We start from the raw sequence: 15,979 nt of genomic DNA, 5'->3' as shown, positions 1-15,979 counted from the left end.
TAGTATTTGTGTGCGCGACTCTCTAAGGAAATGACGGGGATTTTTTCTATTTACTTTGCTACCCCCCACAGCGACAGCTCTGATGGCCACCCGTCGTCGCTGTCGCACTCGTCAGGAACCTGGTCCTTTTTTATTCCGCTCGCTTGAAGCGGAGTTTTTACCTCCATTCCAACGACGAGGTAGCAGCCATATTGGCCATAAGCCCACTAACAGCACCAGAATGTAAGCGATATTTAGTTTCACAATTTTAAGTGCTTCCCGGAAATGTCAGGATACTCAAACCGAGTTAAGTGAAAAGCTTAATCCGGCAAGTGCCTTTTACACTGGGTTTGTTCGCTTCACTGTTTCTATTCGACCGTGTTTTGCGAGGCAATGTAATATATTTCGATTCAGTATTTTTGTATTAGGGCACGTAATAAGCAATACAATTTAAACACAACATCAAGCTTAGAACAAGTAATCGGAACAAGTGTAGATTAGGCAAAAGTTTATCAATCCATTTATATCTTTTTCATCATTTACACCAGCATTTTAAAAACGATTTAATACTATCACTTGGTTTACTATTAAATAATCGAGTATCTTGTGATGGGTTACACCTCGCTCTTTAGCTGTACTGACGGCAAGATTTATTCTAAAACTTTCACATCAAACGATACGACAAACTTCACGAGCATTTGTATAACTTTTGGCAATGCTACAACCTTTCCATTTAAATATTCGAAGGCCCTTATTGGTGGGTATTTATACTTTCATTTACCAATTTACTTTATTTGTTTATCCAAAAACCTTTTAGTTCATCTAGTGCCACGAAACCGTTACTCATTCTTCCAGTTTGCTCCGATAACGATTAAGTACTGAATTTACTCATTAGTCGATCATAGAATTCTCTCCATAAAGCCGAGTGTTTCCCTCGCCAATTAGGCTTGATTTATGTGACCAACCCATTGCTCATCGTAGAGCCCGATACGTGTCGTGACTAATTCATAGTGCTCGTGGCCATCATCCCGCCCTCGGATTCATCGAAAACATCGATCCCTTCTGACATCATCGTCTTGCAATGGGTTGCTTGGCCGCTATCATCCCGGGAACTGTGCCGGTGATGCGCAGCATCTCAGAACCACAAACGCATGACTAAGATCGACCGTCCCTCCGAACCACCCTCTCCTACAGACACACATACACGTAGATAGCTCACCCCTTTCAATCCGTTAATTGCATTCTAATTAGACGCAGTAAATTGAAATAATTTGTTATTATTACACCCAACTGTTGATGGGATGTTGAATGTGATGCAATTATTCTGCCGACGAGCCTCGCAGGGACCAGGGTAGCCGGTCTAACACACTAACATGAAAGTTAGTACTGGGGACACTCTTGCCTCTTTAGTGTCTTGCTGTGGGCACTAAGACTCCGAAAGGAAGGCAGTCGTACCCAGACACGAAGCCCACCCAATCACACCGGAAACGATAGAACTTTAGCACAGTCTACGGACCACTACAACAAGACCCGGGGCCACGAGATGCACCGTATCATTCGGGCCATCCGGAAGAGCCCGGACCGAAAGATTTATGGCCCAAGTCGCGCTTGATTATAGATTAATAAATTAATAGATCGGAGGCCACACTGAGCGCGTTTATGGACCGCCGGACCGCCGGGATCGGTTTACGGGCCGGCGTTTTTTTTTGGATCGTGGTCGCGAAAACCGTACCGTGTCGATGACGGTCCGGCCGTGGTGTTGCGAAAATAAATGGTCCGACCCGGGTTGGCGAAAGGTGTGCTGATCCGTTCGCCATCGTCCGGCGGCGCAGGCCATGTGGTCAAGGCTTCCAAGATTGATGAGTTCCGGAGGCCATCCGGAAGCGTGGGCAAAGTGTGAGGTGGCAAAAGGTGAGCAAACGGGGCGGGAAATTGATTCCCTATCGCCCGAAGCCAGATAGGCCAGGGCAGACGATCGCCGGGTGCAGGTTTCCAACTAGAAGGAACTGGAATAGGGACTGATTTCGGATTTTGAGAACTCAGTGGCAGTGGGTTATTCAACAATTCATTTGAGGATAACTTTATCGATTTTTATTTAAAATAGGAAAAATAATTATTCGCACAACATTTAGTTACATTTGCACATCTTTGAGTTACTGTTCAACTCTCCTAGAACTATGTTGTTGTTGTATCATTGGTAATCTCATTGTTAATAACCATAACCCAACATTTCAAAGGTAGTTTCCGCATTCCAACTGACTGAAATCGGTAATTTGTGTACACCGACCATCGTCAAGGAGCTCGTATCCCCGAACCATGCGATCCCATCGCCTGAAATGCTAGAGATCCCGGCGTTCGCAAATTATAGGGACGGTCCGCACTCTCCATAGGGACCCACTTATTACGGGCCCATCATCGGCTGTGGCGGCCGCTTCGTTGCAAATTTGTCTAATATTTACACCAACAGCCGGGCCTGCGGGGTCCGTGTGCAGAGTGACCGAAACCCTTGCTGGCCGCTTGTTAGCCGAACGGGCAGGCAAAAGCCATCATCATCCCAGAACCGTTTAGCGTTAACATAGTTTCAACCCGACGGTTGTTGGGTAAACAGCTCGTGACAGGTTAAACCGGCACCGGCAGGATGCACCGCTCGGGTTCTCGCGTGGGCCGCGATGATGATTGCCCAACACACGGCTCGTAGCCCCTCAACCTGTGAAGCGCTCGTCAAAAATGTGCGGCCCCAACTACCGGAGAAGATCGGTTTTGATTGTGCATTCGCCATTAGGGGGGAGGGGGTCGGTGCTGGAGTTTGGCGCCGTCAAGAAATTACGTCCATCACCCGGCACTCGGCGAACTTCCTCCCGCCGTGATCGATCTCAAGTGTAGCGCTCTCCCGTCCCGAAGTCCCGGGTAAGTGAGCTGTCAGCAAAACTGAACGTCGCCTGCAGCACGGAGTTTGTTAGATTATTTGAATTATCCATTTTCCATCAACCCGGCGAACCGGCCGACCGACGGACCATCGGCCCGGAACAGCTTCATTCATCTCGCCCTGCACGTAAACGCAGCTTGCACCGGGATGCATCCGTCCGTCGGTTGATAATGATCGGTCAGGCCTCCCGCTCCGCCCGCTTTGCCGAGATGTTGTCCGGCCAACGCAGCCGTTGCACAGATGTGACCTCCTTTAGGCCTCCTTCGAGACGGCCGTCGGCAGCAGCAGCCGCCACGACAGGAGTTCCGTTTGCGTAACTCCTTATGGTTTGCGTTTTTGCTGGTTGGCTTTTGAGTTTCACTTTTACTTTTACCTACCCTCGTTCGGACCCATCCGCTAACCAGATCCCGACCAGGCTCAGGGCACCCGGCCCGGCTGGCTGGCCGAAGAAATCAAATTAAAAATTCATTCATCGAGTGTATGCTACGCACGCAAAACATAAATCGACAATCGACACAAAAAACTACACCCAGATGGGGTCACCTAGGACACATACGCACACACACGGGCACTCGGACACACAGGTGGCGCAGACGGCAGGATTCATTCATTCGGTCCGCCGATCGCAAGGCGTCAGGTGTGCGGTTGATGGATGGCCGTTGAAGGACTAAGCGTTTAGCAACAACAACAACAACGCAGCGACTAAAGCGACTCACGGTGGAGGCCGGAGAACGGACCCAACATTATGTCGGCGGTGGGCGGGTGGATGTAAATGTCAGCAGATTATCGCCGATCGGTGCCGCTGATCGGGCGTCCGGCTCCTGGCGGTGAGACTAGGGGTTGGTACTGCAATTTATGTTGCAGTCAGGGTCTGTGGTGGGTTCTCGCCATTTTGCTGATTTCACCGAGTTCTGAGTTGATTGGCTTTCGGCCGACGAGTAGTGACATGTTTCGAAGCATAGAAATGTTCTTTAAAACTATTCTTTAGTTGGTAATGATAGGCTTAAAATAGTTCCAGCATACCGTGCGTACCTTGAATAACTCAATCTCATTCTCAATGTTTCGAAACGTTGAAAACGCAATTCGTATTCAGGGATTAGAAGACTAGTTTCTTTGAAGCTATTTGGAGATATCATTTTGGAGATTTCGCTGACTTCGTTTCTAGTATTTTAGGTACTCTTTGCGTACGAACACAAGACTCCAAGTTCAAAAACAAAATTTAACTAATCTATTTCACTGCTTTGAGTGTACCAGAATCGACCAATGTGTTGCCATGTTGCCATGGCATCGTCGACTTTCCGAATCCGTCTCACCAATCACTGGCACGCTAGGATCCCCTTGGGTTTCCCCTTGAAGTGGCCTCGTAGAACTTCTGCAATCCGTTCACATTCACCCCGGCGGGCGCCGAAACGGGGCCGGAGATCGTGCAACGGTTTTGAGGCTAATGTTTACACACGATCAGCAAATTATGAATACAAACATTTGCACCTTTCGGATTGCATTCGCTTCTGCTGGCTGGCTGGCTGACTGGTTGGCGTATCATTACGGCACTCCCCGGAACTCGGAGGGCTCGAGCGGCAACCAACGGTGACCTTTTCTGGTGCCATATGGTGTCGCCCACCCGCCGGTGCCACAGTTGCGGAATCACCCGCGCACCGGCCGATTGGCACGGATCGGCCCTGCGGCACTGCGGGATTAGCTGTCACCGTTAATTGGTTAAAACAATGTAGGCAAATAGTGGAATTTCATCGGGCAACAGTGTAACCGATTGCGGACAAATTGGCTCAACGCTCCGGCAGACGATGAGCTCAGCGCCATTTCCGATCAGTTTCCACCAAGGACCCTGTTTGATAATTTTAATTTTGATGCTCTAATTCAATCCTCAAATTGGTGTGCTACGCAAAGGTTTGAGTTTCTTAAAATTAAATTAAAAAGGTCTCGCCGGTCCGAGGGCCAACGTATGACTTTGTCTCGAGCCGGTTGCTCCCGCGGATGGGTCTGGGGAACAGTTTTTGCGGATGCCATTTGCACGGCCGCGACAACCTCCAATCTGGCGCTAACTGCGCGGGTCGCCAGCCGAAACATTGACGTGGATAAATGGCGCACACGGCACATCCACGGCTTCGGATTCAATTATGCCGATCCTCGAGCACGGCCAGGCCATCCGAAGGTAATTTGTTTGGCACACGTAACACGCTCCGCTCCGCTCCGCTCTGCGCGATTTTTGGGCCCGTAGTGATGTTCGCATATTTCGCGTTTCGCAACCCGTGGCGGTTTATTTTAATAATTCTGCCGCGAGGCGAGTCCCACCTTCGCGGCGTGACTTCTGGCGGAGCATCTGGTCTTGCGGGACCCCCGTTCACTCCTAATGCTCCTGCCGCCGCCGGCGCACGCCGGCTGGATGATCTCGCCATCTCTCGGCCATCACCTTTCCGTCCGGACAAACGGTGCCTAGGGCACGGTACGGCACCTGGGAAACCTCGGAGCGGGCGGCTCGGGCTTCTTGTGCTACGATTAACCGTTTATTTATTGACGCGAGTGCGCGTGCGCGGCTCTGTCACTCTCTGTGGTCCGATTTGCATGCCGCAGATAATTAGGGAAATACAACTTCGTTACTGCACTCCATCAGATAGCCGAGCCGTGTGGAGCCGTGTGGAGCCGTGTGGAGCCGTGCAGTCGCCGGCGTGGAATTGGTTTGACCGAGGGGCCACAGCCGTCCGCGGGTTTCGAGTGGCTCAGAATGGGGGTATCTCAATAGCGCCCGAGGCTGAAGGTTGCAACCGTGCAGCGAGTCGTGAGAAGTTACTTCTCCGGTTCCGGGGGCCCCGTATTCTGAACCTGTCCAATGTTGCATAACATTAATCCCAAATTGAAGTTAAATTGTATTGGGCATTTTTGTTTCCCTTCAAATGATTCGGGGCCCCCAGCGGACTTCTTCAACAGGTCAGAACGTGTAGTGATTGTAATGATTATAAACCAATGATGATGAAAATGATACAAGCAGAGGGCTGATGCAACAAATTTGCAATTGAATTAAAGACAAATATCAAAAGTACAATACGATTCGTTTATGCTAGAAGACCATTCTAAGCCTAATAGCTTAACCTAAAGCGAAAGATATTCAGCTAGTTACTTTCAGCGCTATTTTCAGCACTTTCAATCAATCGGCCTAATGGATCATGTGTAAGATTCAAGCAAAAAATACAACGGTTTGTTGCAGATAGTAGCATAAACGGTATAGTCAATTTTAAAGACAGTCAAATAGTAGTTAGATGTATCCAAAATTGCTTAAAACGTCTTTATTGAAGCTTTCCCAGTCCACAGAGGGACTAACATCTCAAGTAAACGTCAATAACTGCCACAGGCAATTGGCACAGTTGAGCTGTTTGATTAACAAACCCATAAATAAATAACAAATTTGAAGCAACTCATGTAAGCATCTAATTATTGCATCATTCGAACGCAAGCCCCCCGTGTAGTTATTGAGTCCGTAATTTTACAATAAGGTATTCCAAAACATCCTTCTCAGCCCATCGCGGGCACAGGCCACAATTCCCTCTGTAGAACTCGAAGATCTCGAGCCGCACGGCCGGCCGAGAGATGGCAACCGCAAAACAAAGCGTCCGCCGGAGCGGTCCGCGAAGATTATATTTACACAAAACTTAATCTTGATTGCGTTACAGTTGAGTTGTACTTACTTAATTAATGTTTGTTACGCGAGCGTGCCCTGTCTGGCGAGCATGCGGAGGTCCCGCCGGACTCTCCATTCGAAAGCCCAGGTCGATGGGCCGTCCACAAGCGGCCCAGCGGACGACGGCGGCAACGGAGCCGACGACGATGATGAGTCGCCGAAAGGAGTGGCCGATCTTTTCTGGAAAACCGGCCAGGGTCCAGGGGGGGTTCGGGAAGCGGCTGATTGCGAGAAATCATTATCGACGGATGCGCTTTTCATTATTGGTCCATCTGATATCATTATTATAACTGCAACTTAACCGCAGATCGGTGCCCGCGACCCCCCCTCTAGAGAAAATCCCCAATATCAAACTAATTAACTTTGGCCCCGCGGTCCGCTCCGTTGCGGCGGCGGCGGCGGGTTCCGCGAAACGCAGCCGCGGCCACCCGCGGATGGATGCATTTTGTGGAAATATGATGAGATTGCATTTCTTTCGCCCTGGACCTCCTGGGCCGGAGGAGCGACATGCGTGCATATGGTGCATTTTTGGCCACCCTGCGCCCGGTCGCCGGACCCAACCCCGAAAAAGGCACACAAAGGCCCCGGAATGGGCCGCTACATGCAGTAACATGCACTTAATTTGGCCGCCCCAGAGCCTGGCCCTGGCCGTGGCCGTGCAGTTGGCGGCAATCAGGCCGCGAAAGGCCGTGCGGCGAAAGGCCGAGCGGCCACATGTTCGTGGCGACGGACGGTTTTGACAATTGCCAGGGCTCATCATGCGGGGCCGCCGGACGGGAGAATTCGCTCTTTGTGCGAGGCCCTTTCCTTGTCGCAATCTTGGTTTGTTGATTGTTCGCCGGCATTGTCCGCCTGGGTCTGTGGGGCTTGCGTTTTTTTGCTCTTCCTTTCGCTGCCCGGGGATGATGGCGGACATTTTTCATGCTGCCCCCGGTGCTAGGCCGTGCCGAGCCCGGGTGAAGGTCTTTCCGGTGCCGGGCTATCCAACCGCTGACCATCTGGCGGCGGCGCTGTGATATAGAAGAACACGCGGCGGTAGACCAACAAAGGCCGACGAGAACGTACGCCAGAGTTTGGGGATGTTGGGGAACTTTCACTCCGGACCGATCCGCCGATCCGGCCGTGTTTCAAAGATGTCCCAGCGCGGCCCAAAAGAATAAAGTGTCCAACATGTTGGCGCGCCCAATGTTGACAGGGTTTCTGGCAAAGCGAATTCAAACATCAATTCGGTAAATCAAACAAAACGTTTGACTTGAACAAAGCCCGGTAACGTTCGACCAATTACCAACAACAAACTCCCTGGTCAGCTGCGAGCAGAGCCAGAGTTCCCACAGAGAACCTGACTCGATGTTCCGCGAATTCGAATCGCTGCACGTGTCGTGTTGGGGCCACAGGTTGCGCCACGAGATCGCACCCATGTCCGATCGGTATGTTGCACAACTTTATTACGACGACGACGCCGTGGACCTCTGGCATGATTTACGAACCGCACCGGCGAGCGGCGAGTTCCGGCGGCGCACGGCGGTCGGTCGTGGGTTCAAAATAATAAATGCAAACGACCCGACGACTTGAGGGATCGCGGCTCGATAGCAGATATTTCGACAACATGCCACAACAAGCGCGAGCACAACGTGGGTCGTCGTGGTTCCGTGCGGACCGATTGGACCTCCATAAGTCACACTGAGGGTCCGGCAACCGGCAGGGAAAACCGCAACCGCGTGGTGAGGTCGTCATGCACATCATGTTGCCGCGCGCGAATGGTGTCAATTGAATCAACGTCGTCGTGGGCCATCGTTGAACGATCGCTGATGACACCGCCACGCCACGGGTCAACCTCTGGCGGGGAGGTCCTGCCGTCTAAGCTGTGCGACATGTGAGTGGATGCGGTTCGTGCTGGCCCAACACGATGCACGATGTGCGGCCCCGGAATGCTGATGCTGTTCAGGGCATTGGCGGGAAAAGTTGAAACTTAGCTCATTGTGTGACGCTTTTTTCGTGTTACTCAGCTCTGGTGATGCCACCATTGGTTTTGCGGTTGCGGACTGTGTCTTTGTGGCCGATTGGTGAAGGAATGGTGAATGGTCACGAGAAGATCGATCTCTGTTAGCGACCAGTCACCAGCTTTCCTTATGTGGTGATCGCGAAGTGAGTTGTAAGAGACGAATTTTAACTTAATTGTTCAATGTTGCCGAAGAAAAGAGTGTTTTATTTTATACTTCAAGTTCTGTAACATTCTGTGCGTTTTTGTATCTGCATTTTCACACGTAACTTGGCCATCTTTAAAACACGGTTCTTTCGTTAACCTTTAAAGAAAGTTTCATTCCCAAACGTTGGAAGCCAAATTCCAAAGGCAACGGAGCGCCCCGATAAAGGATCACCCAAGAGCGCACCGGTCCTCCGTCGGTCGACTGTGACATTCTCGTGTCGTTCCCAAGGGCTGCCGGTGCGTAAACGGTGGTCAGGCCAGTTCCGATAATCGGTGGCCGGCCGAAAGGAAAGAATGTCGCTACTTTTTTGTGCGAGGTAATTGGACCCCGGCCAACGCCCGGCCCGGTCCGGCAATCATAATTTCAACCGAAACATGATACATGTAATTGATTTTTTACCCGTGCGCCCCAACCAGTGGCCGGCCCGAACCGATCGATCTAAAAGCTGTGATGGCTCTGTGATCCTTCGGTCACCGAGATCGGTCGGCCGGCCGGCGGCCATCGGAGAACTGGTTCGGGCGGAAATAGAGTGCCGAGTTTCAATGACCCACTTTCAATCGCGCCGGGGCGCCATCTGCGGGGCCCGGGGAAAAATTGGCGACCCGCCAGAGGACAGGAGCAGTCTTTAAGGAGGGCCATTAAAAGGGACACGGGCCCCCCGGCGCGGGGGGTCCCCTGCGCGGGACAATCATGTAAGGTGCTTCTTTGATTTGCCTGAATTACCCTTTGCACCTACGATTTTCCAGTAGCGCCTGGCCGGCCGGCCGGGGAGTGCGTGGATCAATCAGAAGCCATTATGCTCCCCCCCCCACCCGAGCTCTCCCTGCCACAGTGTGACGGCCGCGTTCGTGAGTTAATTCGTCCGGCTTCGGGTGTAGCGCTTCACGCACGGGACCAGGATTTCTTCGGCCCCGCGGAGTCCTTAATGCCTTCTGACGGGCCGACGTTGTCGTCATCAATCATACGGGCTGAAGAGGAAGAGGGAACGGATCCTCGGCGGGGTCGTTCACCCAACGGGGTCGTTCGGGAGGCTCAACAAATTATTGACACGCCGCACGTTGGCCGCAGAAAATCAGGAGCCACAATCGATAAGCGGAACACCCAAAGTCGAACGAAAGGAGACCTCTCCGCCGAGGATGGCCGGCCGAAAACAAAAGACGGGACCAAGGACCGGGATCGCGGACCGCCGTCGATCGTGACGGGGCCGTAAAGCGAACGCATTAGCAATGATAACGGGCCAACGGGTTATGATAATAAGGGGCATGTTTCGGGCCGTATAATCAGCATAAGAGCATAATGAGGATGCAGACCCCAGAGCGCGATTGTGCTGGACCGCTCGCCGGTTTGTTTCCTTTCGGTCGCTACAAGTTGCAATCAGAGGTGAACCGCCGGTTTTTATTGTTACAATGTTCTTTTGCACCGCAAGATGTGTATGACCTCTTGCACATTTCCTAACACCCACTGTTTTTGCTATTTATCTAATTAGGCGATTATCAAACGATAATCAAATGCAGCTTTAAAGCCCATTAAGACGGGCCACAACAGCGACCCGTGGCGTGCCATCGCCGTTCGCCTCAATTGACCGCTTGTAAATGGCGGAATTAACCCCATGAAATGGCTGGCCCCGGGGAAAGGCTTCGGGGGTTTTGCTAGCATAGCTCCGGCGGCCAAAGATCGAAAGGCCCAGGGGTCACAGCCAGGGTTCCCAAGACCCATCCATTTTTTCTGGCCGGCCGGAGGTGTTAATACCGTTTCCGTTTATTTTATTATCAAACATCGATCAAATGGTGTCCCGGGCCGCCCCGAGTTAATGGTGGTCGGTGTGCATCGTTTACGGTTCGGAGGCCGCCTCCCATATGTACCCATCACCGGGCGGGTTTCGCGGGTCCCTAAGCAGCGCCGTGCAAGCTTAACCTTCACTCTCGGGCCGTTCATTCATTTTTCTTCCACTCGTTTTGGAGACGACTCGCGAGACGCGAGAAGGTGGTGCCGTCGGCATTAAAAGATGATATAAACGACCGCTGGTGCATCTCCGGTGCATAGCGGTGCATCGGTGAATGTTTCGCGGGGTTTTTTTAGAATGCAATCACCTCACCCCACACACCAAGTAAAGAGCCGTTCGTGGCGACGGCGGTAATCGGCCCGACCCGGTAACGGTGCCAACCGAATCCCGAAATGATTGCGATAATTCAAAACACATGCGCGGCAACATACTACTCGTGGTTGGTATCGAACTCCCTCCCACACACACACACACACGCTCCGGTGTCTAATCGTCTGCCGCGCGGAGATGGCGAAGAATCTTATTAACTTCATCACCTTCCCGGCGTGTTGGCGACCTGTCTCAGTCTCAGGCCAAGAAGGGGCCCTCTTACGCAACCCGTGCCGGGTTCCTTGCCGGGTGCATTAGCGCCCGGGATGGGGCCCTCCTGCGTGAATGCACCAATCAAATGCAGCACGATTACGGCACCAGCACCGCCGCCGCCGCGGCACACGTATGAGCGCTCGAATTGACGATCGAAGACCCGGTTCGCGTTGGAGGCGATGAAAAATGGTGAGGTTATAAATTGTTCGTTTTATGGCCACCTTTCCCAAACCCCTGGCCTGGTGCATCCTTTCTACCTGCCTGTTGTTGATTGGAAAAGCTAAACAGAAAACTATGTTAACAACGTACGCCATTGTGTGCCGTTCGACTTAATTGGGGGGCTTCGTTAAAGAAATCCGTTTTTTGTTAATCCTAAGTGTTTGTTGAGTTCGTAGATTTATATAAAAATTTAAGTTCACGAAGTCGTCATTTAAGGACCCCAAGATGGTAAACTTTTGCTGTTGCTCGCCAGCGGCCTTTCATTTCGTGACATTCACAAACACCGCACTGAAATACGAGTCCATTGAATAGCTCGACTCGTTTGTGGAAATCGGAATGACCGCGGATGTGTAAAAATGCCCATAAAGCTGGCCCATAAACTAAAGATTTAGGTCGACCTGGCCGCTGCACGTAACCGTCGGTGCGATGTGTGCGGTAAATTCGGATCCGGACCCGGAACTCGGTGTCGGCCGTGGATGACTTGAATTCGCGTGGCAATGACGAACCTCTTGGGTTGCGTTGCGTGGTGCAATAAATAACGCACCCCGCACTGCAACGATGCAACGATGTTGCACCGGACCGGTGCCCCACACAATCCTAGGTGCCCTAGGTCGACGGTTCGGTGTGTGTCGAAAGTGAATCCGAAATGGCGAAATGGCCTGCGACCGAGGGTCGTGCATTCATTCATAAAACCCTTACCACACCGTTACCGTTGTGGTCCAGCGCCGGAAGATTGCCCACGGATTGGGTGGGTGTCGAGACCGGGACCGCTAATGTGGGACCGCGCGTGTGTGTGGGACGATAAATTGTCACCGTGCGATCGAATGGTCCCAAAGGATGGTTGTAAAATGTTTACGACCGGCACCGGCGACTTGAGTAACCTTTCAAAACTAAAACCATTGGACGGTGTGGTCTGGAGGCCACAATAATTGTGCGCGATGCGATCGTGGAATGGAAAGGTAAATGCAAACGCAAAATTCTCATTTCCTTGTTCCATTAGTTGGGAAATAATTTAAAATGGTTTCCGATGCGCCAACAAATCGGCGGCCGCTTCCTTTGGGACCCCAAGCGTGAATTGCATTTAAATTCAATTAAGCGACCCAATAATTGCACATGCCAATCAGGGGGCCCTGCTGCCCTGGAAACAAATATTGGTTCGCATCGCACTGGCCGTAACAAGGTTACCATCGCGGCCATTTTGCAGCTATGACTGATTGGCAGGGAGTTTGCAGAATATCGACGAACATCGACGTAAATTGATTGTCACAATAGAGCGTATTTAATTTACACGTTGGTACGTTACCCGTTACACAGTTTGACCCTCAAACTGTGTCTCGCCCGGGCTCGCTCTCGAGCGAAAAAAAAACGGTACGCAAGATGCTGTTGTTGTTGATCCTCGAAAACAGCCAAAGTGGTTCGCAAAAAACGCAACGGAAACTCGGGCTCAGCAACGTCCTTCTCGTCTTCGTCGAGTGCTTCCAGGTGGGCAGCGTTCTGGAAGAATGTTGTTGTTTTTGCGGTGGCCAGCCCGCGCCAACTCCGGCCAACCGTGCCAAGCGCAAAGGATGAAGCCTCCTGTTGGCTTGCGTGCGATTAGTGCGCCGGGCCCGGGTAGCCTTCAAAATTGGCGAACCCTTATCCTTGCCGGTGGCTCAACCCAACGCGGGGTGGTTTGTTTTCGTGTTTCGTGCTCGGCGATCAACGTTTGGACAGTGTGTGCGTGCCTGTGTGTGTGTGTGTATGTGTGCTCGGCCGGCACCGAGCCGAGAGGGCCGAGTGTGTAATTAAGCAGTTTATAATAAATGTTTTCAAATAATGATTATTAAAGTGGATGTTTATGGTGATGTTGATGCTGACGGCCGTTGCCGGTAATGGACAGCTTCGCAGGGCCGGGCTGGGCCGGGCCGGCTGTGAACCGTCAACCGGGCGTCAGTGGGTCACGAACCTCCGCCCAGTTCCGCCTGTGCCGTGTCTATATTGGTTTTTGGTTGCAAGCTTCCTTCTCCGATGAACCGTACCGTCGGCCCGGCTGACCCGCATCCCGGCCGAAATGCAACGAAAACAGGACATTATGCGGTACCCGTTCCGTGTCCACATGTACTTCTTTTCGTTTAAAATTTCTTCACACAGCGCGGTGTCTTCGTGACGCACTGTAATCTGAGTGTCGGCCGGCGGTCGATGCGCCGGAGATGATGGACTTTTGATTGACAGACTAAGTAGTGGGTTTCGGTTCACTTGCGTTGCGTTTTGTAGTTTGATTTATTCGGTTTTAAGTGCCCGTAACCGTGACGAATTAGCGCTGGAAGCGCTCGGCGGATCGGCCACGGTTCCGTTCGGCACAACCGGCGAAACCCAATCGTCCAATCGTCACCGTCGTTTGATTAATTGACCGCGACGGCCGGGGGGGGATCCTCGATGTTGTGGGAAATTGGAGGACATTTATCTTCAAATTATGATTCATAACGACCGGCATCTTTGGCCATGCCGGCGAGTCGTACGTTAATAAAGACTTCATCACCCACGGGTGTCATTATGAGTTTGGCCATTAATTGATAAGAAAATGGAACTAAGAGCATTTTGGTAAATAAACATAACAACTAAAAAAATGGTTTAAAACCGCTCTAAAACTCCCCGTGCCGACGCACTTGTAATATTTCCGATTGGCCATCGTTACGATCGCGGAAAGTACGCGGTGTGTCATGCGGTAGACAAACAAACTCGCCCGACCACCAACCCGATTGCGATTAAGCGCTTCGCCAGGACGGGGGTTAAAGTTGACGGCAAACAAGCGCAGCCCGTTATCGGAGCAGAGTTGTGTTTGCGTTGGACTTGTGACGATCCCGACTCGAGCGCCCGAATCAGTTCAAGATTCGTTCTCGGTCCAGTGGGCAGTAGCACCGATCGCCGTCAAGATGGAGAAGGTTTTCTTACTTTGCGCGTAAGTAATTAGTCTCGACGGTGGTGTTCAATTTGGAAGTGCTTTATCCTTTGGTGGTTTTTAGGCTGGCCTTAGTGCTGCCGGCCGTCCCGGCGAAGCAGTTCAACTGTATGTTGGAACGCGACATGAGCTGTACCATTTCTGGTGCCAAATTGTCCATGGATGAGTTGCCCGGATCGACGTTTGCCGCGATCAATCCTTCGCTCGTGAAGAGGATGCAATTTTCACGGTCCTCCATCAGTGCACTGCCCGCGACTGCGTTCGACGCGTTCCCGAAGCTAGAGACTCTGAACGCGTCCGGGTCGGACCTGAAACAGATCCTTCCGAACACCTTCGGCACGGCCAAAGTGCTGCAAGAGTTGTACCTGGGAAAGAACGTCCTCCACAGTCTACCGGAGGACGCCTTTTACGGGGCGAACCGTCTGAAGACACTGGACCTTTCGGACAACTCCATCGCCACCATCGAAGGCTCCGCGTTCCGACGGTTGCGGGAGCTAAAAACTTTGCTGCTCGGCGGCAACCACCTCGGTGCACTACCGTCGGCACTGTTCAACGATCTGTCCGAGCTGGAGACCCTAGAGCTGCAACAGAATAACCTAGTTGCGATCGACGATCAGTTGCTGGAAGGTTGCACCTCTCTGACGAAGCTGAACGTGTCGCACAACGCCCTGAAAGCCCTCCGGATGGAGCAATTCGAACGTCGCTGGTCCTTCGATGTGATCGATGCCAGCTACAACAGCCTGGACACGGTCAAGATCCCGTCGAACTTGCGCCAGCTCGTGGCCACCGGTAACGGTATTCGAACGGTACAGCTAAACGGAGTGTCCTCGGAGCTGATCCTGCTGAAGGTTCCGCACAACAAACTGGACAGTGTCGATGGGCTGCCGACGCTCGAGAAACTGATCAGTCTTGATCTGTCCTTCAACCACATTCGCACGTTCGACTTCAATTCGATCGCTCGCTTCGGTAAACTGATCCTGCTCAAGCTGGACGGGAATCAGCTGCAGTCGGTGTCCAACAGCCTCACGGGTCCCATTACGCACCTTAAGTACGTCCATCTGGCCCACAATCAGTTGGTGCGCTTCGATCTGAACGTGTTGGCAACGGTGCCGAGGATCATCAAGCTTGACCTAAGCCGGAACCAAATCGAGAGCCTATCGGTGAAGGACCTGAGCGAATCTTTCCCGGTCCTGGTGCGGCTACTGCTCGAGGGCAACAACCTACGCTGCGACGACAACCGGAAGTTCGTGAAGGAACTCAAATCATCCATCACGGCGTACGCACAGACGAGGAACGAGTGTCGCAAGGAGCAGAAGCTGGTTGATGGGTTGTGTTGCTCGTAGGCTCGCCTCGCGTGTTGGAATGTAACGAATAAAGGTTCTCTTTTCTGATGCCATCGGAAGCTCAAACTCACTTGGCACCTCACAACACTAGCCTTCGAGTGGCGATCGCGCTCCGAATGATGTTGCGTAGCGAGTCCCAAAGCTACAACTGAACTCAGATGCGGAAAACCTTAGCTTCTCCGTGCTCCACAGGATGTAGGGCACCGGGACATAAAATACAGTCCGGGTTCCGTGCGAGGAAAAACTGGTTTTCCTGACGGTTCCTCGCCGAACTCGGGAACGGAACGGAAATTTGAATACCCGACCACGGC

General features: G+C 52.0%; 1 protein-coding gene across 1 annotated transcript; it reads left to right on the top strand.

The window, feature by feature from the left end:
- Positions 1-14,210: 14,210 nt before the first annotated feature.
- Positions 14,211-15,721, top strand: LOC128277366 (carboxypeptidase N subunit 2-like). The gene is made up of 2 exons (XM_053015816.1): positions 14,211-14,325; positions 14,390-15,721. Exons 1-2 carry the CDS (start codon positions 14,300-14,302, stop codon positions 15,666-15,668), a joined length of 1,305 nt encoding a protein of 434 aa, XP_052871776.1. The 5' UTR covers positions 14,211-14,299; the 3' UTR covers positions 15,669-15,721.
- Positions 15,722-15,979: the final 258 nt, after the last annotated feature.

This window comes from Anopheles cruzii, chromosome 2, assembly GCF_943734635.1.
Source record: "Anopheles cruzii chromosome 2, idAnoCruzAS_RS32_06, whole genome shotgun sequence".
NCBI classification, from domain to species: domain Eukaryota; kingdom Metazoa; phylum Arthropoda; class Insecta; order Diptera; family Culicidae; genus Anopheles; species Anopheles cruzii.
The sequence above is the reverse complement of the archived record's forward strand: the minus strand, read 5'-3'. Positions and strand labels throughout refer to the sequence as shown.

Bases quoted from the DNA above. Each gene is read 5' to 3' on its own strand.
- LOC128277366 (XM_053015816.1), top strand. From the start codon at position 14,300: ATGGAGAAGGTTTTCTTACTTTGCGC. The intron at 14,326-14,389 runs GTAAGTAATTAG...GGTGGTTTTTAG, and splicing joins AAGGTTTTCTTACTTTGCGC to GCTGGCCTTAGTGCTGCCGG.